The 21861-nt window shown below is 43.2% G+C and overlaps 1 protein-coding gene across 14 annotated transcripts in view; it reads left to right on the forward strand.

Moving 5' to 3' along the window:
• The window catches only part of rimbp2a (RIMS binding protein 2a), a 59948-nt gene that overhangs the window by 35291 nt on the left and 2796 nt on the right, over positions 1-21861 (forward strand). For 3 of the 14 annotated variants that reach the window (XM_085793791.1, XM_085793790.1, XM_085793798.1), the window contains 18 exons: positions 933-1055; positions 4113-4217; positions 5126-5176; positions 7625-7829; positions 8719-8876; positions 9009-9088; positions 9254-9363; positions 11165-11983; positions 13381-13532; positions 14603-15382; positions 15575-15730; positions 16034-16180; positions 17346-17448; positions 19478-19644; positions 20437-20605; positions 20754-20854; positions 21175-21246; positions 21375-21539. In XM_085793791.1, coding sequence (XP_085649917.1) covers positions 933-1055; positions 4113-4217; positions 5126-5176; positions 7625-7829; positions 8719-8876; positions 9009-9088; positions 9254-9363; positions 11165-11983; positions 13381-13532; positions 14603-15382; positions 15575-15730; positions 16034-16180; positions 17346-17448; positions 19478-19644; positions 20437-20605; positions 20754-20854; positions 21175-21246; positions 21375-21539 — 3663 coding nt within the window. Of the gene's footprint in view, positions 1-932; positions 1056-4112; positions 4218-5125; positions 5177-6962; positions 6987-7624; positions 7830-8718; positions 8877-9008; positions 9089-9253; positions 9364-11164; positions 11984-12272; positions 12297-13380; positions 13533-14602; positions 15383-15574; positions 15731-16033; positions 16181-17345; positions 17453-17854; positions 17984-19477; positions 19645-20436; positions 20606-20753; positions 20855-21174; positions 21247-21374; positions 21540-21861 lie in introns of all 14 variants that reach the window. The other 11 variants (XM_085793796.1, XM_085793797.1, XM_085793795.1 and 8 more) reach the window with 9 other exon arrangements.

Genomic DNA, 21861 nt, shown 5'->3' on the forward strand with positions numbered 1-21861 from the left:
GTGTCGATTTAAATATTTAAAAAAAAGAAAAAAAAAGACTAAATTAAATTGTTATGAAAAGAGTGTTTATCTTTAAGAGAGGCACTAAAATGCAAACATCTGGTTTTATTACCAGACCACAGCTTTAATGTTTAATTTTATATCATATCCTGCTACACTTAAATTGTGCTTTAGCCAATTTATCATGTAAAGCATTTTTGTACATCTCTCCATAAAATAGCTATTATTATTATTATTATTATTATTATTATTATAGGCTTGAAAATAATGATGATTATTAGTGATATAGTTCAGGTGATAGTGAAGCTTCCAACTCCAGCTGCTTCAATCATAAAGTCCTCTTTATGAATGAACTCATTTCCTTTGCAGCAGTCTATTTTTGAGCACTTTGCGCTTATCTATTGTGCACTCATCTGTTTTGTTAATTAATGAGATGATGGGTGCATGGCTGAGGGATGGTTCTGCTCAATCCTGTGAGGCCACCTTTAGAGGAACTAGCTTAGCTCAAGGCCCCTGACTGATGAAGAAACGAGACGCAGAACGCTCCAGTCAGCAGCTCTGTCTCATCAAGGCTAAATGGAAATGTGCTGATTAATTTCTCTTCAGAGTGTGAACTCCCAATCAACCCTCCAGCCACAGAAAAAAGCTGCCGCTATTCATAAATGTAAAAACTAGGTCTGCTGCAAGAACAAACCTCATAAAAACTGCATGCTTGTTTTCCTCTTCAGAGACAGAACAACAGAGTAACGAGTGCATTTTGAAAATCTTCAAAAAAACAAAACAAAGGGGAAATTAAAGCATTTTCTTTATTGACTTTGTTCTGTTTGTTTTGTCTTTCCGTTTGTGCCTCCACTGACTTTTTCACTGGTCCTCTACATCTTTCTTGTTAACACGCCTGTGAACCCTCTTGTGTCTTTTCTCTGTCCATGTAGGTGCGATCAGACTATGAGCAGCTGAGACAGACCTTTGCTGTAGTGAGCCAGGAGAGAGACGTGGTGCAGCAGCAGAGGAGCCAGCTCCAAGGCAAAGTGGAGAACCTGGAACAGGTTCTAAAGGTGAGACATCTTTCATCCCATCTTTTCCCCCTTTTAATCCTGAGGAATGACATGGGAACCACACTCTCCCTTTCCCCTGAGCATTCATATTAACATGTTTGCATCATATATCTTTTCCAAGCACCATGGAAGTAGATCATTTTAATATAATTTAAAGTTTGATGAAGTTTTCATTTTGCTGATAGTCATACTTCTGTAATGTTTCTAAATCCTCTCCCTGATTTCTCACTGGATGACAGTGTGAGTGCTGTGGTGGTTTCAGTTGTCTGCCAATGAGTGTGGAGTAAAAGAGACCATATGGCCAGCAACAGATAACTTAATAATGTCAGAAATCAATTTGGAGCGTGGGGGAAGAAGTCTGAAATCGTGTCCATGAGTGTCTCAGTTCTGACTTCACCAATTATAGAACCTGGAGAAACTGAAATCTTGGACTTCTTGATTAAAGGATCTTGATATTTGATTTTTCATATATATACCAAGAACAGTCTTCCATCACTACCAAGAATTTTCCCAGGGGGCAGATTTAATCATCTGCTTTGGATTAGATTTTACACGTACAGTATATTTGAAACTAAATTTAGTCCAGGAACTGATACCACACATCTGGCATAGATCTTAAAGCCAAGAATTTTATAAAGACTTAAGGCCCTCTATCCTCTTTTCACGCTCCATCATCACCACAGAGTCTACTCATCCATATTGTCACTGACATACTGTAGCTCCCACTACATTACATGCTGTTCATTCATTCCTCCACCCTCGTTTTTCTGTCCAGATTTTTACACCCTCTTTTGGAAACGTTCCCAACTCTCATGTATTTGTTTTCTAAGAAAACTTCAGAGGGAAAGTGATGCAGCGCATGAGGTGACGTGTCATCGGTTTCATGGAGAGGCTCTTTTTTCATTGTGTTCTGGTCTGCCAATAGTAATCAGACACAGTCTCACTGCGCTGTGAGAGGCACTCTCATTACAAATCCTCGCCTCCCTGTATCTCCTATCGATTGTCTGTTTGTCAGGATATTTGAGAGAGAAATGTCCCCATATGAGAAAAAACTGACCTGCTCTCTAATACAGCAAAGAGTGGTTTGTCACTCTCTCATTGTGTATTGATTATAAAGACAAAGAGACTATTTAGAGAAAATTACACAGGGCGGCGTGGGTGGAGAAAGCAGAGATGGAGGAGGAAACACATGAAAAAAACAGCAGTCAACAATAATGAGATACAGCACTGTCAGTCTTTGTTTTAAAGTTATATAATCTGCTAGAAAAAAGGCTTATTTTCACATCTCTGTTGGGGAGTAAGGCAGTAGTCAGCAGACCACATCCTCTTTTATGCTGTTCTTCCATAGCTGGAGGGCAACATACAAGCAAAACATATATTTTTACATAACAAGGCCTGTTGCTGTCATCACTGAAGAGAACAATCCACCTAACCAGGCAGCAAAGATGTTTTGTTAAGGAAAATCTATTTTTTTTCTTATTAGCATAACTCTGGCTGCTCTTACTGTGGGTCATGCTAACTCGTCAACTCTGTTTTGGTAGACATATACCAGGGCAAGCAGTGTTACATTGTTAAAAAAATGTTTAAAATGTTAAATTATCCAGAAAGTCTTTATTTCTCTGTAGCTGTAGTTATTGTTGTTGTGTTATGGGGAATTTGCCCATTTAACTTAAACTAATCCTCCAGCTGATTTCAGGTGTTCAGCACAGCAGTGTACATCAGCTAAGTATACTATATGTTGTCGTAACACACCTGGGATCGCTCTCATTTATGGACACATCTAGATTTTCCCTCCAGGCGAATGCCATCAGTAAGTTTTACCTTTGTAAGCGCCCTTCTCAGCCACCTTTGTTGAGAACTCAGTTGTGTTTGAGTTTTCTTGCTGATCTTGTTGCCCTGTTCACTCTTTACCTCTGAGCGCTTGAAATCCAGCTGCTTCAGATGAACTGCTCAGGTCTATTTCAGTTTTCACATGACATCACAGGGTGTTTCCTGAAAATGTAGGTGACTTCATCAAGTCATCTCTCTGAATATTCAAGGGTTAAAAAAAAAGTAGTTTTCTGCCTCTTCCTCTCGGCCCAGTCCTCTGCAGCTTAGAGCTTCTCCCTGATTATGCAAAGCAGTGGCTGCCTGCTCAGGACACCTCGAAGCCACTCCGGGAGGTAAAGAGGCTTTTCTTTCTTTCTTTTTTTTCAAGGAAGAGAGAATACAGAGAGAAAATGATGAATGTCAGAGCTTTCTAAGCTGTCTTTTCTTCTTAAGCTCGCAGAAACATCTTGTGCCCTAACCCTGTTTCTGCTAGATGTGGCAGCTGGTCGTGACTCCACGGATAGATACTGTATAGTCATGAGTCGGCTGATTTCAGAGAGGGTAGATTTGGGATCAGTGTGGGTGACCATGTGTGACAGCTTTGTCTGAGTCAGGTTGGAGCCTACACCAGATTGAATATGACAAATATACATTATAAATTATATAACAAGCTCATACTGTATCAAACTCTTCTCACTTTAAGTAGTGAACTCAAGACTTGAGAAGTTGAGATTGATGTTTAAAGTAATAATTCAACCTTTTGAGGAATATGCTGCTGGCGATGGCTTCGTAGCTCAAACACAGAGACATGAGGGTGGCATCTGTCTTCTCGTCTAACTCTCAGCATGAAAGCTCATAAGCAGGTTTCATAATGTCAAACTTTCCCTGTTGTAATTCAGGATTTTTGACCATATTCTGATGGCGCAAACTGTGAGCATCTTCCTCTCATCAGAATGCAGAACCAGCTGCTGCTAATTGTCATTCAGATACATTGTGTTCAGTTTCCTCAAAGGCTCCTCGACGAGGTGGGTAGCCAACCCACTGCAGCACACACACCCTCCTTCTACTGTAGGGATAGCCACAGAAATATTCGGATAAGGCCTAGCTGTATTTTATCCGTCACCATCTACAGAGAAAGATTGTGGTTGGTTGGCTCTTGTGGGACACTGTCGAAAATCATCTCTGAGTTTCATCCCTCAGCATAACCACATCTTGTTCCTCTCCCTCCCTCTGTCTGTTTCTTCGTAGCATATGCACGAGGCTGTAGAGCAGAAGCAGCAGCTGCAGACAGAGCATGAGCAATCCTTGGTGGCCCTTCACAGCAAACAGAAGGAGATCAATCAACTACAAAAGGTACGACCAAGTGGATAAAGGCAAAAAACAAACAAAGGTGGTTATTAAAAGCTCAATTTCTAAATGCTTGACATATAGAGCATAGCGCATTGACTTAATGTCAAAGCTTCTGGTTCAGTCATCAATGTGTCAGTTGCCAGTTTGTGCTGATTCACTGTCCTTTAATCACTGCAAGTGTATCAGGAAATATGAAGACCTCAGAAACCTGTCCAAAAATCAGGCTTTTGTTTTTATTATAAGAGATCCAGTTTCAACCACTCTTCACTAAAAATGTCGCCTTTCTAGTTGCTGATAAATTTATACACCTTGGGAACATCTTTCAGCGCACAGATGTGACTGCTCTAAGTGTTGTGTTACGTGTGGTGCCATTTTGAAGGATTGTTTGTCGTATATGTGCTCTCACTCTCAGAAAGTGGTCAAACAAAACTTCAAATATGACAAGGAGCCCTTGGAAGTGCTTTTGATATTTTTGAGCCTCTTCAAATATTGAATATGTTAAATTGTCTGCTTTACTTTTTTACCAAGTGTGGCCCAGATTGGTTGCTGATGTTTTTTGAGTGCTTGTGCTGCATATTTAATCACATAATGTCTCACAGAAACTCAATCACCTTGATAAATATCACTCAGACATTTTTAAATTTGAATAAACAGCTAATAACATAATAATCAGCCACTAACAAATAGTTATAAATGCGTCAACAAAGAGGTTTTTACACCAGACACTAACATACCTTCAAGTAAATGTAGTGTTGTTCATTAGAGCTCTACAGCTCTCCTGCTATGATCAACCAGTGAGCCTCCTCTGGGTACTGGGTTGACAGTCTTTCAGCTGTGTGCTGTCTGTTCTGCCTCATGGACTGTGATCACGGTGTCAGCTGTCACTGTGTGTTTCTGTGTGTTCCCTGCAGGCTCGGGCGCAAGCTGACCAAGAGCATGAGGAAGCAGTATACCTGTTAGAGGTACAGTAACATGAGCAAACACATCCATCTCCAGCTTTACCTCAGTTTTACTTTGATAAATACTGTACAATTTATCTCCTTGTTTGAATATAATGAAACAAATCAGAAAATCCTGTGGGAAACTGGGATATCTCATATAGTATTAGACACATGATAAATAAGGAAACACAGATGCATGCAGATGTACTGTTATACATGTGTATATATGGGTGAAAAATGTTTAAATTAATACTTTACAAAGAAACCAGCATGTTACACCAGCCACACTAGCAGCTCTGTGAGGCTGTATACTAAGTATGAAACGTATGATTGAGTTTAGCATGCACTGTACTAACATTTATTAATTAGCACAGAATATACAGCTGAGGCTGATTGGAATTTAGTAATACAATAATTTTAGAAGTGTATTAAAGTATTTTTTCATAATCAAAATGGTTGGTCAAAAAGGGGGCCATGAATGAATCAATTGAACAATGATAATAACAAAAGTACGAGTTGATCTGCCCTTACACGTGTTATTAATATAACAAGAGATGAGGGGAGGAGATTTCAGAGAGTCGGTCTGCACTTTACCCTCACACCACATCAGTCCAAATAAGTGAAAACACCTGTGTGGGCGTGTAGGGACTTAAATATTGAGCAAGGTGAGACACCATTCCTGGACACCTGGACTGGACCTATTGGGAATATTGTCAGACACAAAACCTCCACCTCACGTTTCTCAATGTTTGTTTAATGCAGGCTCTTCAAGACACAAACTGGTTTGACATATAGGAACAGTGGCAGGGTGCTCGCTTGTGCCCTTTGCCTGGACACAGGTGGTGTTGCATAAATTATGGCTTTAAGTTTGAATTCCATAAATAGCATACAGTGACATTATGTGAGTTATTGAATTTTCGCACCACTTCCTCCATGTAATACAGTTTTCCTGGAATAATAACAGAAAAGAGAGAGAAAAGAGCCAGATACAACTCTGAAAAAAAAATATTTGGCAAAACCAAGCCTGATTAAATAATATAATAGAAAATTCAGATTATTTTTTGCCTTGTTTTAGAGTTTCTGCACTGTTGTTGTGGAGGTATCACTAAAAACTTTGATTACACATTAATCCTGCATCCAGGCTGACCTTGAATACTTTTGTAAATTTCCCCATGATCAAATCACTAACCTGCTGGGTTTCATCACAGTCTTTAAGATGCTTGTCACTGAGCCGCCAAGTTGAAATTATTTTCTCATTTCACTCTAAATCCTTTTGTCACGACAATAGGGTGTAGACTCCTTTGAGTGTAGTTCAAGTGAGGTCATGTTATTATCCATCTTAAGCACTTGAATACGATTCTGGTGAGCATACAGCCTAAGTTTGGCTCAGATAAACATCAAGAGTTTGGATGGAGAAATGGAAACTCCACTGTCAATGAGTGTAGTTCATAGTTCATTTTGTAGACTTTTTTTTCTCACGCTGGTTCCTGCACACTGATGAGCAAACACGCTTTAGCAGGAGGAAAACTATAGCTCTTCTGTCTGTAGGAAAAACAAAACTATAACCTGTGCCATATTCCATCATTTTGTGCTTGTTGGGCTTTTTGATAGATGTGTATTTGTCTTTTCAGTTCCTTCTGCTTTCATTTTGTGCAGCTTGTGTGTATTTATCTGTGCTGACAAATGCATTGTTGTTTCGCATTATTTTGCCCTATTTGGTGTTTGAGTATGTTTTTTTCTCGTTTGCATGTAATTTTTCTCCTTTCTTTATTTTTTCCTGTTCCCTTGCTTTTTTTTATCTGAACAGAACAATAAGGACAGAATGTTTCAGGTATTTATTTTCCTCCGCGATTAGTTTCATCTCCCCTCTTTTTGCCTGTGTGAATTTCCAGCAAATCATCAGAGCCCTGAAAGTCTTTAGTTGGTATTTTGTGCAAATTGAGAATCCCTAAATAACACTGAATGATACAGAATAAGGTTTTGCTCTATATATATTTATCCATACAATACCCACTGTACACCCATACTTCCTCCCCAGCTTCCTCTGATATGTTAGTGATATGATATGTCTTTAATGTCTTTCCTGTAAGTTTTATAATCCTCTTTACTCTTTGCAGTGCTCAGGCTTTGTTATCAGAGTTTAACTGTGTTGTGTATCAGCAGCTGCAGGAGATGACTCTACTACACTTCCACTTGTGTTGATTAGACTGCAGTGGTTTCAATATAATATGCTGCTATAAGCTGGAAAATGAATCTTTAGGGATCCTTTTCTAATTGGTTCGGTGTTGGATCAGCATTAACAGATAAAATGTTGGCTATTCTTTAGAGGACTGGTATCTGTGCAAAATACATGTGATGCATTGTGTGTTGGAGTATGTTTTTCCTCATATTTTACCCTCTCTTTTTCTCTCTCTCCCATCTCTTCTGCCATTATCACCCCCTTTTTGCTCTCGTCATTGTCTGTCAAAGGTCAAGGTTCGTGACCTGGAGCAGAAATGCAGGTCACAGAGTGAACACTTTCACCAGCTGTCCAAAGAGCTGCTGAAATTTCGTTTGCAATCAGATACTGTGGACATCCTTAAACTTAATCCAACCTCCACATCCCAGATCCCTCTCTCACCAGTCAAGTATCTCCCACAAGTCGTCGTTGGATTTGAAGGCCAACCGGAGACAGGTGGGTCGATGGTCGGTAGTCAAACTTTAGTTTTGAGAAATTTAGAGGAATTTTGTTTACATATTTCACCTTTTTTCTACAGCTCATTGCAATTATTTTCACTGGTAGCAGCATTTTGATCTAATAATGATTTTTCCATCTTCTCTGTGGTGAATTGAGCTCTGTGTGCTTTGATAGTAAGAAAATATAATCAAGATTAAATGGTTCAACACCAGTGGGGTCCACCATTTCTTAAAAATGTATGCACTCTTGACGCACATGATGAAAGCATCCACCGCATTACATGTGATCAAAAGACGTTATGATCAGAATGCAACGAGAGCCCGAGCGATCTAATCCCCACACAGCTCACATAACAGCTGGATCAGCTTACCCCTGACCAGAGGTGGACACCATTAACGACAATACTACTTATTCATGATCAATACCTACCCTAATTGATCACAGGCCTGATGTATGGCACAAATGTGGTTTAACACATCGGTACTGTATAGCAGCAGCACATGGTGTAAACCTGCAGAGCCAGCAGATACAGCCATATCAGCGATGTAGATTTATACAGTCTGGCACAGACCAAAGGTCTTTGAAGTGCTGGAAATCCTGTTTTATCTCTCTCTTCACTTGAAACAGAGGGGGCTCGGATGCTTTTGTTCTAATGCATAATATTACTCACTCACAAACCAAGAACCCAGTGATGCAGTGCATCCATGTTGTCTTTTTCCCATGAGGACCTCAGTGGTGTTTAAGGACCAATGCATTGCAGATGTGAGTGTTGATGGGGATGGAATAGACTTTGCCATGAAGATCAATAGCTGTGCAATGAGCACCAAATGGGTAGAGAAGGATTGACAGTTGCTCTTCATTTGCTATGGAAATCAATGTCTCCCAGGCGATGAGAGCGCGGCTAACACGCCGCTACTGATCTCCCAGTTCTTGCCCTGCATGCCGGAGACTGGAGACAGAGAAGGACCAGAACTGCTGTCTGTCAAATCCAGCACCGTGATAACGGACCGCCCCAGCAGCCCTCGCAAGCTGACCTCATCAGAGGTGGGTCTGTGTGACAGCTCATCACTAAATTTCATCACATTATTACAAGCGCAGCAACATTACCCTGGATCTGGTTATGATGGTAATCATGATTGATAATAGTTAAATCTTGGTTCTGTTGTTAATCTATAGATGGAGGATGAGGCCAACCCATCACCCAGGTCCAAGCCTCGCTACACAGGCCAGGTCCGCCTTTGCACTGCCCGCTACAGGTGACACCAGCTTCCAGAGTCTGTTGATGTCATTGCACTTGATCTTTGTGAAGTTTATTAAGAGCCCCTTTGTAAACCTCAAACCTTTCATATTATCAAATGTAAGAAATAGGCTGCTGACCTACAGTAAGTGTAAGAGTGAATTGTTGATATTTTTCCTTCAAGTTATAACCCTTACGATGGACCAAACGAGCATCCAGAAGCCGAACTCCCCCTTGTTGCTGGGAAGTATCTGTACGTGTATGGAAACATGGACGATGATGGCTTCTACGAGGGTGAGAAGTAAAACAGGCCAACACAAGTGATGCATGTGAAGTTATCCTTGGGGTGGAGATGACATGGAAAATAATATTAACATTAACTTGAAAGCTGGTCTTAAGCAGGAAATCAAAGGAGAAATGCCAGGAAAAATGTCTCCACAGACAAAAGATGACAGTAGAGCAGGAGGTGTCCTTTGTTGCTTTTCAAGTTCTGTGATTTTGCCTGAGTCAGTGTCTGCTGCTGTAGCAGAGTATGCCTGACAGTCCCAACAAGCGTGTGCATCATCATGTATTAATTACCTCACAATGAGACAAATGCCAAAAAGTGTGTGTCAGCTCACAGTTGTCCCCTAGAGAATCTGATCCACTTACAATATTGAACTTTGCATCTACATGTTTTTTTTTAATGACCATGTCACAGGAGCACACACTGTTGTAGTATATGTACAATGACACGTTCTCAATAATATATTTTGTATTCTTCTACACAATAAGAACTTCATATAAAAGTATTACAGTGCAGATACAGTGGTCATTTTACACATTACTACAAAAGTTGGTCTTGGGTTGCATGCAAGTTACTTTGTGACATAGTTTTTGTCTTTGCAGTGTGAATGTATTAAGTTGCCATGATTTCCAAGACTGTTCCCATAGAGACATCAGGCATTATAGTTTACTTTTTGAATGGCCACATTAAAGTTGTTTGACCTCCTTTATATCTAACAAAATCATTAACGCACCTTGTAAGTGTTTAGTTGTAGTTGTAGTAATTATTACTCACTTTTAAGTTTCACATGGTGATGCCCATACCTGCATGTATCTCACACATACGTAAACAGGATATGAATTTATTCTTAAGTGCACCAGTGTCACCAAAATTTCCTCTACACTTTTTATATGTGGTGATTGGAGTGATTCTCTTGTATAATCCCTTTAGAATTATGAAGGCTTCTCCATCAGAGGCAATCCTAATCCCTCTAGCTAGCAATCCTGCACCCAGCACAGCGCGTCACAGCCACAGTAGTACTCAGCTGCAGTGATTCATTAGCTGTGGGCGGTGAGATTGCATGGCATCGTGGAGAAGCCTTGTATTTACCATGCAGGAGGGAGAATCAGGCCTCAGACCAAGCTGTTGTCAAGATGGGACCTCGGTCCCTTTTAGCTTGATGACTAATCCAGCTGGCCTCATCATCAGCACACACAAACAACACACCGACATGGACACACACATGGTCTTAAGGTCCAGGCCTCTGTGGAAAAAGGGATTGAAGGACAAGATGATAGGGAGCTTTTTTCAAGACAAATTCTTCCCTTTGGGAGATAAAGTACAGAGCAAATCTAAGCTGTTTCTTTTCTGCATTGACCACAACTACATCCTCAGGGGTGCTCCTGGAAATGTTCAAAAGCAGTGAACTTAAGTTCAAGTTCTTCGAAATGTTGAAAAGGAGTGTTTGTTCAGTTCTGTGTTTACTGGAGAGAGTACAAAAGAAGGCATCAGAGCACCAGTGGTACATTTTACATCTTAGGGAATAGTACATACTGTATATTTACAACTTTCTCGCCTCTCACTCTCTGACTCATTCCCACCTTGCAAGGCGAAAAAGCTCACGTATGATTATGTGTATTTATGTTACTGCTTTCCTTTTGTCTTGTAAGGATCCATTAGTGAACCCTATTTTAACATTTGTTGGATGCTTCACACAGAGATAGCTTTTAAAGAGTGTTATTTACCGTTAGTCAGCTTTAGACCATCAGGAAATATAAACATAAAGTGAGAAGCATACAGCATGTCTCTCTATGTTTTTCTCTGTCACAGGGGAGCTGCTGGACGGCCAGCGAGGACTTGTCCCTTCCAACTTTGTGGAGTTTGTCCAGGACAAGGAAAAACTAGCAATTCAGGCTGGGGACGGAGGGGAGAACCTGGGCCCATTGGACCACACATCCCTGGCCTTGGTGCCAGTGGATGGAGGTGCCTCCCAGGATGGCCTCCTGGGTTCAGCTAATGCCTTGGTTCCCTGTAGCAATGGGACCGGGGGGCCGCTTGACCCTGAGGACCTGGCTGAAGATGTTGTGCCTTATCCCCGAAAGATCACCTTGATCAAGCAGCTGGCACGGAGCGTCATTGTGGCCTGGGAGCCTCCACTAGTGCCTTTGGGCTGGGGGAACATCTCTGGCTACAACGTGTTAGTAGACGGTGAACTTCGTGCTAGTATACAGTACGGTGGCCGGACCAAGTGTTTGCTGGAGAAGCTGGACCTGGACGGCTGCGTTCACCGCGTGTCCGTGCAGAGCATCACCGACCGGGGCTTGTCAGACGAGCTGCGGTGCACCTTGCTGGTGGGAGCCAACGTGGTGGTGGCTCCGTGCGGCCTGCGGGTGGACGACATCCAGCGTGACACTGCCGAGCTCTCCTGGTTGCCTAGTAACAGTAACTATGGTCACACCGTGTTCTTGGATGGGGCAGAGCACGCTGTGATGAAGCCAGGAAGGTATAGACTACGCTTTCTCCACCTGAAGCCCCTGACGGTGTACAAAGTGACGGTGGCGGCACAGCCACACCAGGTGCCATGGCAACTGCCGCTGGAGCAGAGAGAGAGGAAGGAAGCTGGTGTGGAGTTCTGTACTCAGGCCGCAGGTCAGCAAAGCTAATTTTTACACATACAGATATAGTATCAATAATATATCCATAGCTCCATGACAGACTTGTCAGTTGTATTTTATTTGTGCTCTTTGTGTTTAACAGTTCTGTAGTCTGTATGTAGGACAGATGGAGACTACAGACCGTTACCACTCTGTTTATGTCAGTCTACTGTAACGTCAGGTCTTATATGTAACGTAATGTCGGATCATATTTAAGTTGTTGCACTCTGCTGCAGTAACACGTTGCCTTACCATGCCATTGTTGTGTATTGTATTTTGTCTAGGTCCAACACCATATTGCAGAACAGGTCAGAATGAAACATCAGTCCTTGGCTGGGTTTCTCATGTGTCTCAGCACTTTCTACAAAAAAAACAATAGGAAGAGATGACATAAGTGCTATTGCACTTTTGAAAAGAGAGTCATAATCATTACAAGACTAATTAGATTCATTAAGGGGTGTGGGCAAAATGGCATTTTGTTATGGTTTTGAGATTGAACAACTTTTCATCTACTAACAGTGTTGTCATTCATACAGTATCTAATGAAATTCACACACACTTTGTTTTTTCAAACCAAATTCAAATGCAATTTTGCCCAAGTTTGCTTACTGCACCAAGCACATCACTAATTAGAGAACAGGCCTGCATCACAAGATACAGATCAGTTATTATTCTGATGAGTCATTTACTCAGCCTATAGCCTAGCCTAGAAAAACCAGTTCTATATAAAGCAGTGCCCCTCCACTGCTCACTGAAATGACCATTTTGTATCAGTGTGCATTTGCTTCTGCTTGAATGCAGTTGTGCATGTTTTATGCAGTGATCCAGGAGAGTGGAAGACAAAGACTGGGCTGTAGTTAGTCTCACTGGGTTGTGTCCTGCATGCTCAGACCACAGTGTTTCTCAATGAGACCCACAGTGAGACCCATACGCCAGCACTTTTTAATTTTAGCTTACCTTTCATCTTTTAATAAAATGTAGAATACGCTAGTCATGGTGAAGCAAGGAAATATTCAGTGTACAACGTGTTGTAAATGTTTATGACATTTTATAAACACAATGTCTTGTGAATGTCCACCACTAGCAATGTTGCATTATCACAAGTATCCGCATGGACTGTGTTTATGTACAAAGCACAAAGTAATGATAATGTCATTATTTCACACATTTAAAAATGTAGGGTAAAGTATGAATGAACCCAGTTTGTTGTTTCCTGAATCCTCCCACCCACTACCCCTTCTTGTATGTGGTGATTTCTGTGCATGGTTGTGAGTGTGCCCGTTTGTGCATTTGATGAATGCATCACACCCTCTCCTCCCCTCCCTCTTTATATGTTGGTGATATCTAAACAGTGAATCATGTTTTTCTTACACCTCTCCTCTTACCTCCCAGGCCCCCCCATGCCTCCCCTCGACGTACAGGTGCTCTGTGGGCAGGCTCCAGGGGTCCTACAGGTCTGCTGGAAGCCTCCAATCCTCTCCCCCACAGGCACATCTAATGGGGCAAATGTCATAGGCTACGCAGTGTGCACTAAAGGACAGAGGGTGAGTTAGCAGGTGTTAGTATTACCAACCAGGACTATGCCCTAATTTCAGCTCAGTCTGTTAAAGGAGATGTGGTGAGGGATGGTGGGGAGCTCATCTCAGGGTAAAGGCCTCACTTATGGCAGAAAATATGTGTCTTTGTACAGTATCAGGCATTTAGAGGAACAGAATTCACAAGCATACGGGGTCCATATTTCAAAGGCCTACATGCAGTATGTGAATCACTGTGTGAATTGTCTGATCCACTTCAAACATGAGAACATATCACAGATGGGCTCCTAACAGTCTCTGTCGTTGAATGTGGCGTTATGTCATCAGGGCTCTCGACACACACAGCAGTGCCACCTACTTGTGATTCAGTATCAGTACAAGTCTCTCAGTGTGGGACCTGTAAAATGTCTTGGAAAGGTCTCTCACTCCCTCTGGTGACTGCCAGAGTAAATCAACACACAATATCTGAATGTGGAAATCAACAGTGGGGTGCAGACTGCTTCTGTGCTGCAGTCAGAGTCCGAAAGTTAAAGTGTTTTTAAGTAGCGTTTTGCCTCCATGAGTGATGAGAGGGCAGGAAATAATTAAAGTTAGGTTCCTCCTTGTTACATGGTTATTTCGGTAAACTCGAGTGCGGAGGCTAGGAATTAAATGATAGGAAATGTATTATAAAAACAGATTATTTGTTGAGAATGGCCAGTAAGATTGAGGAAGGAGCAGATAAACTGAAGAGGATAAGGCCAGAGGGATGACAGGTGAAAAGAGTCTGGAGAACTAGGCTGGTTCACTGTGGTGTCTCAGCAGAGCAGGGGAGTGGCAGAAATCAGCCTGACTGTGTTAGGAAGTATAATCCAGCACTGTGAAGGAGAAGCAGCCTAGTAATTAAAGCAGAGAAGATTAGTGATGATTCGCAGCTTGTCACCTGACATCTGCAGACCTGTAACCAGAGCACAGGAAAGAGAGATGGAAGCAGAGGGCGTGGTGAACCTGTGGGGATGTGATGATATTGTTGTAGTTGTAACCAAAATGATTAAACTGCCTGTGTTGATGCTGACATTTTATTTTCTGTTCCAATGCAGATAGCTGAGGTGTTGTACCCAATGGCGGACTATGTTACTGTGGAGTTGACGAGGATTCAGTGCCTGGAGGCCAGGGAGGTCATCGTCAGGACGCTGTCAGTACAGGGAGAATCCCAGGACTCCCAAGTCGCCACCATTCCAAACAACCTGCTTGTGCCTCTACCTCCGATCCCCCTGCCACCGCCAATGCACCCCCACCCCGGCCCCCCGCCACACCCTCATGCTCAACCCCACGTCCAGTCCCCTCACCTCCCTCACGCCCCGCCCCAGCTTCCCGCTCCGCCCCAGGCACACGGACAGCCGCTCCCACCCCATCCTCCCCACCCTCAACCCCATCCCAGACTTCCCCATCCAGGCGGACCCCCGCAACCCCAACTTCGGCCCCCGCATCCTCAGCCCCAGCCCATGCACCTTCAGCCCCGTCCGCCCCATCAAGGTCCCAGGCCCCAGCACCAACTGCCTCTGCTGCCCCACCCCCAGCCCCACCCTATACCTCAGAGACCAGTAAGTGCCAGAGACCTGGATGCCAAAGAGCATGCGGCCCACCACGGGGGAGCTATTCCACCTGGCCAGCCCGGTTGGGACCCCACGCGCTCGCCCTCTTCCCAGCCTCCTGTGCCCATGCAAGGCCACACCCTTGAAGCCCCTCCCCAAGGAAATCCACGCTCCCCCTCCCCGCAGAGGATTCTACCACAGCCTCGAGGCACGCTCATCCCGGACACCATGGCCAAAGCCATTGCCCGAGACGCGGCACAGAGGGTGGCGGCAGAGAGTGGCAAGGTCTGCTGGGAATGGTCATGCTGAGATCAATCATCATATCATATACATACTGATAGATAATAACGACAGAGCAGATTGTGTTGTCAAACGTGTAAAATCTAATAATCATGATTTCATCAGAATTACTGTTAATAAAAAACACAGTCATTTCCACACCTCTGTCAACTTACATCATTTGTCCTATGTTTTCAGGGGGAGAGGAGGCAGGGCAGGTACGGAGAGCAGGGTCATTCATTCCACCAGCATCACTCTGATGAGGAAGAGGAAGATGAGGAAGGGTTTGCACGCGGCCGTAGGAGAGGACCTTCAGTCGACGAGTTCCTCAGAGGCTCAGAGTTGGGGAGGCCGGTAAGAACAACACGATGAGACTCGACCTTCTTTCCAGCCTCAACCTCCAAATGTGTTTTTCAATGGAAAACCTCCTTATGTGTGTGTATGTTTGAACGTGTGTGTGCATGCATGTCTGGGTGGTTGCATGCATACACTCCTGTGCCTGTGCGTGTGTGGGTGCGTGTGTGTGTGTGTTTACCTATCTATGTGTGTTTGGTGTGTGCATGTATGTTATGTATGTGGACTTAAACAATTGCGTCTGTGTGTTTGTTTGTTTGTGTGTGTGTGTGTGTGCGTGCGTGTGTGTGTGACTACCGAAAGCCTCACTATAGTCACAATGAAGATTATCACAGCGAAAGCAGCCGGGGCTCTGACCTGTCTGACATCATGGAAGAGGATGAGGAGGAGCTGTACTCTGAGATGCAGCTGGAAGAGGGACGTCGACGCAACTCGCACAACACACCCAAGGTGCAGTTCTTTGCACTTATTCTAAACCCAAGAGTCATAACCACCCGAATTGATTATTCTTTAGTGAACTGCACAGGCACAGATACTTCAACTGAGTCTGCTGCCTTGACTTGTGCTTGATATTGTGTTGTTAGTGTGTGTGCTGAGTTTAGATCGAATTTATATCAAAACCAAGAGAGGGAAAAATAAAGGGTTTGGTAGTGGTAGGCAGGAGGAAGTGGCTTTGGCTGTTTCATGAGCACAGAGATGAACAGCAAAAGAATGGGATTGCGTTTGAATGTTTCAGCAACACACAGAGAGAGACAGACTCGGAGTAAAGATCTTTACAGACGGCTTCCATTGTTGTCAGTGCTGCTCTTATGAATACACAAGGTTACTGGCTGCTGAGGTGATGGAGATGATGGTGGTTCAACCTTTTCTGTGATGGCTTGACGTGAGACCATGGCAGAAACTACATGTACACTGAGAAGATAAGCTTATTGAATTGTAGAATTTGAGCTGCAGTATGTGACATTAATACATCAGTGGTGAGAAATGATGCTGTAGCAATAGATAACCAGTGGCTAATAAACTTGCTTTTGACCATGTCATATTGCTAAGCACTGCTCTGTTTTAAGCTACAACTCTCAGTACTTAGTTTTGTGAAGAGGTTTTACAGGCTGTGCTGCAGCCTGGTTGTTAGCAGGATCGGAGATAGCCTGAAGCTGCTCGATGTCTGACAGCAGTTTTTAATGTTTTGGCACCTTGGGGAGAAACAGAGAGATTGAGTTTGAGCACGTTGGAGAGAGACATAGTAAGCAACTATGTTTGTCCAGTTTAGTGTTAATGATGGAGTGTAGAGAACAAACTCACTGATGTCGTAGACACATCCTTTTACCTTCTTTGTTTATTTATTTTTTTTCTAAGTTCAAAGTGAGTAGTGTATTATTAGTATTTGCTTGATTTGGGGAAGTTAAAACTTCCTGTGGGCTCGTGAGTGTTTGAGTGTGTGTCTATGTGTCCGTGTTTCAGCGTGCCTGCCTGTGAGTGCTGCATGATTGTGTTTACATACAAATGTGTCAATGTCAGTTTTTTCACACCCTGTTGCAAGTTTGCCCACACGTCTGTGAGCAACTCATGAATGTCTAATGTCTGCAAATGGTCTGTGTGCTTATGTGCATTTCAGTCAAACGCTCCTTCTGGAGGCGGCCATGACCGGGAACCTGGGAGAAGAAGCCATCATTGTGGTCCCCAACCTCAGAGGCGACCTCTAATGGTCCCATCCATTGGTCAGTATGAGCAGGAGGCTGTGGGGGAAGAGAAGGGAGAATTTCTTAGATTTTTTTTTTTATGTTGTCTGTGCATTAGTGCAGTAGTGTTTGTTCCTCTGTTAAAGCCTCCATGAGCTTCTGTGTGTCTCCAGATCACCTCTGTGTCTATGAACCATGCCCATTCCCTCAACTACATCAACACAAATTCAATCTTTCAGAGATTATCATAACTGCTGTACACAATTGCACCACACAACAATACTAAAATATTCTCTGACACAGTAGTTCTTCACAGCTGCTTTCATGTGTACATTTGTTATGACTTGTGAGTTTTAGGTGGCAACACTTAGTTGACCTTTTTGGGAGGGGAAGTTTGTGCTTTTGCATTGTAACCCCATTACCCTCTAACTGGTGTTTCCCATAGAGGTAACCTCTGAGAATAACAGTGAGGGAAACCTCTCCCCCATCACCGAGGATGTTTACTATGGCAGAGTAGCTCGGCACAGGACGCGGTCATCCCACAGGCACATGGGCGGCACCAGGTCTCCCCATGGTATGTGCCTGCAGTCCTGTTTTTACCACCACAGCATGGCAATGGAAATGCCACCAGCAACTGGCAAATGGAAAACAGTAGCTGTGGACACTTGCAAGTGCCTGTTTCTCTGTCTTAAATAATACTAGTTATTATTATGCTTCCAGTTGAACAGCATGACTGCACTGCACTGAAATGGTGGACCCACTGGCAAGCCATACATGGGGTCCAGGATGAACGTTTTCACAGTTGCCGATGATAAATGATTGATTGACTGCTCAGAGAATGCCTAATTCACTGCACTGAAGTACAGATGCCTGCTAAACCCCTCCCCTCTGTGGTCCAACCACACCCACTACACTTAGAACGGGAGCATTCGTGCATGAAAGGTTGAAGCGATAATAGTGATAGACACTGAAGAATGACTACACTGTCTTCATTGCTTTATGTGTTTTTACATGTTTGAGTTTTTTTTAACACTTGACTTTAATGTGATTTGATCAGCTGCTGGAAATGCAGCTCTGCCTCATACTTCAACACATAAAACAATAACACAGTTACTGAGTCCCAGACCGGCATATCCAGACCTGGAAGCAACACCACATCATGCTTGTATTTTCAGGCATTTAAAAAAAGCACTGGCTCAACAGTCTTATACTTTGCAAGCTTGTGCATTTTTCTAAACATCCACAGCTTCCACAGCAACTCTGCCATTTCTGCTTTAGATCTGCTGCTACAAGAGTTGGCAAAACGTGGAACAATAAATATAGATATGTGCTTTAAGTCTTAGAAAGTGTTTTGACATGAAGTGAAAATAGACATGTGGAGTCGTTATCTTTAGAAGCACTTTTTTTTTGTAGCATGCACATCTGAGTCTTGTGTGTTTGTTGTTGTCACATCCCTGAATCACTTCTGTGCATTGCACCATGTTTTGTCTTGCTCCCCATTTGTCTCTCAGTGCATAGGCAAACTTATGCAAACTTATAAATATAGATATAAATAAAAATGTAAAAAAAAAAAAAAATACATGTGGGGTGTGAGAGTGTGTCTGTGCGTGTGTGTATTTGTGAGTGCATGCAACAGTTAATGATTTGAAATAGTTGACTGAGCACAGATTTCTTCCTGCATGCACAGGCACAAATATGACTAGACAAGAAAATCTAATCTGTAATGCAGCACTGCATGAGCAAATCAATGAGACTTATTAAGATGAAAAATTTCCTTTCATTGATTTCCTCTGATTGAAGCATGGCAAAGATACATCACTTAGACCAGTGGATTTGCTCATTATAAAAGTGGTATATATAGAGGATGTATATTGGTTATCAACTGATTTCCAGGTTTTGTCACTTAGCCCTGAAATCTGCTCCAAATTCATGGCCTGAGATAAGAATAAGCAAGATAAGAATAAAAAAAAATCTCTGATGAAGCAGCTGTTTTGTTGGATCATGTCTTGGCAATCTTGTCTAGAGATGTAGGATGACTTTTTTTCTGGGTTTCTGTCATGTTTTAAAGATGGCTACAGGGATAGGGATCGCCGCTCTCCCACGTACTATGATGAGTCCGAGTCTGAGGAATCCTTCAGGATCTTTGTGGCCCTCTTCGACTACGACCTGTCCATGTCCCCGAACCCAGACGCAGCTGATGAGGAGCTGCCCTTCAAAGAGGGGCAGATCATTAGGGTGGGAGTTTAAAATCCATCTGGCCAGATTACACTCTACACACATACAGACTCACAGAATCTCAACTATGAGCCTCAGAGCGAAGCCAGTCCCACCCAGCTGCCCATTAACTCCAATACAGGATAAGGAGCTGGCTTTTGAAAAGCAGCAGTGTCCCCTGTTTTTAGCTTGCAACACTGTCCACATATTTAACTCAACTAAAATGACATGAATGTGTTCAGGAGGGTCTTATGGCTCTGAGCATATAAACTTTTGCTCATATTAGGTACAGCTTTGTCTTAAATTGGCAGGGTTTGACGACTGCATAGACCTATGTATCCCTGTGTCAGTTCGTAAAAACTAAGCAGTTAAAATCACCATGGCAACATCTGAGGGCAGGCTGACACACATATGGTTCAAATCAAATTATTAGGAACATCTTGGGTGTTTGTGGTGTTTATCATCTACTTTACTGTCACACACCCAAGCAGACACTCACTCATGCACTTACATATACACACTCACACAAATGTGAACAGACAGGTTGACAGCTCCTTGATGTCATTGTTTAGAGATGATCATGTGCCTGTCTGACTAGCTCTGTCTGTACAATATGTGACTCTTGATCGGGGGGTTGATTCCCATGTTGACAGAGATCATGCCCCCTGTGGCACTCTCAAAATTTCTCAGAAGAAATGCTCTAGTTGTGTTTTATCATTTAAGTAACAATAAAAAATGACCATGATAAAGCAGATTCTATGTTTTAAAGCTGGCGGCGTGTGAACTGTGCTCCATTGCTGTCTTTGTTCCCAGGTGTATGGTGACAAAGACACAGATGGGTTTTACCGAGGGGAGGTGCGGGGCAGGATGGGGCTGATCCCCTGTAACATGGTGTCAGAGATCCGAGCAGAGGACGACGAGACCATGGACCAGCTCATCAAACAGGGCTTCCTGCCACTCAGCACCCCCGTGGACAGAATAGGTACTACACCAGCACACTCTTACAAAACTCACACTCACAGACACTAGCATAACAGATCTGTGGGTTCAAAGAGAGTCAAACACAATATTGTAAAAGACAACATTAGATATATTCTTGCTGTTAAAATGTCGTCTATTCTCCCTTCCAGAGCAGAACAGAAGAGTACAACGTCGAGATCAGGCCTCGAGGAGGATGGTGGCTCTGTACGACTACGACCCCCGAGAGAGCTCCCCAAATGTTGATGTTGAGGTATCGAAGGATGGACTGCCAACAACCACACATTAACTAACTACTACATACCTTACATTTATTCTCAACCTTTTCACAATGTTAGAACCTGTGTGATATGTACTGAATATGTTTTTGGACTTAAAACTGTCCAGGACAGACTGTTTAGAGATAATATTTATAAGTACAAGTGAAGGACTATAGATTTATATATAGATAGATTCTTATTTGATCCTAATTTGAAATCAGAAGCATTACAATAAAAACCAACAGCAACTGTAGAAGAAAATAATCCATCGCATTCCTTGTATATCTGTGTCTGTGTCTCTGTCTCCTGATAGGCTGAGCTGACCTTCTGTGCTGGTGAAATCATCGCTGTGTGTGGAGATATCGATGAAGACGGCTTCTATTATGTGAGTGTTGTGTTTTCCAGTCTCATACTGTACAGTGTACGGCATGTTGTGTGAGATTCAGCGCGTTCAGCCTCATTTATTTATTCCAGCGTGTCATGTTTACTGCTCTTCCTCGTTTCCGTCCCCAGGGTGAGATCAACGGCCACCGCGGTCTGGTTCCCTCTAACTTCCTGGAAGAAGTGCCTGATGACGTGGAGGTGTATCTGACCGATACCCCGTCCCACTACCCCCAGGAAGAGCCTGCAAACCGGCCCCCTGCCAACTGCGCCGCCAGCGTCTCAGAGGGCAAACGGGTACATCATCATCGCCGCTCTCAGCGCTAGGCCCTGTGTCCATCCATCCTCCGTCCTCTCTCTTGATTTTCCGTCTCTCGCTTCCTCCACTTGCCGTCTGTGTGCTGTTCATTGTGTGTGTTTGTCCATGTGGTGACAGTGGTGACTCTATACAAACTAACAACCCCCTCCTACCCGCCTCCTCCTCTGCCTCTGCCTCTGCCTCCTCCTCCTCCTCCTCCCCCCTCACCCTTTGGAAAAGGGGACAAAAATCCAGTGTTAACACCTTTCTGAGTCTCAGAGAAAGGAAGAAGCAAAGCCTGACATGGACAGAGAGAGGATA

Source organism: Trachurus japonicus, chromosome 12 (assembly GCF_045865225.1).
Source record: "Trachurus japonicus isolate A0001 chromosome 12, Traja_1.0".
Classification (NCBI taxonomy): Eukaryota; Metazoa; Chordata; class Actinopteri; order Carangiformes; family Carangidae; genus Trachurus; species Trachurus japonicus.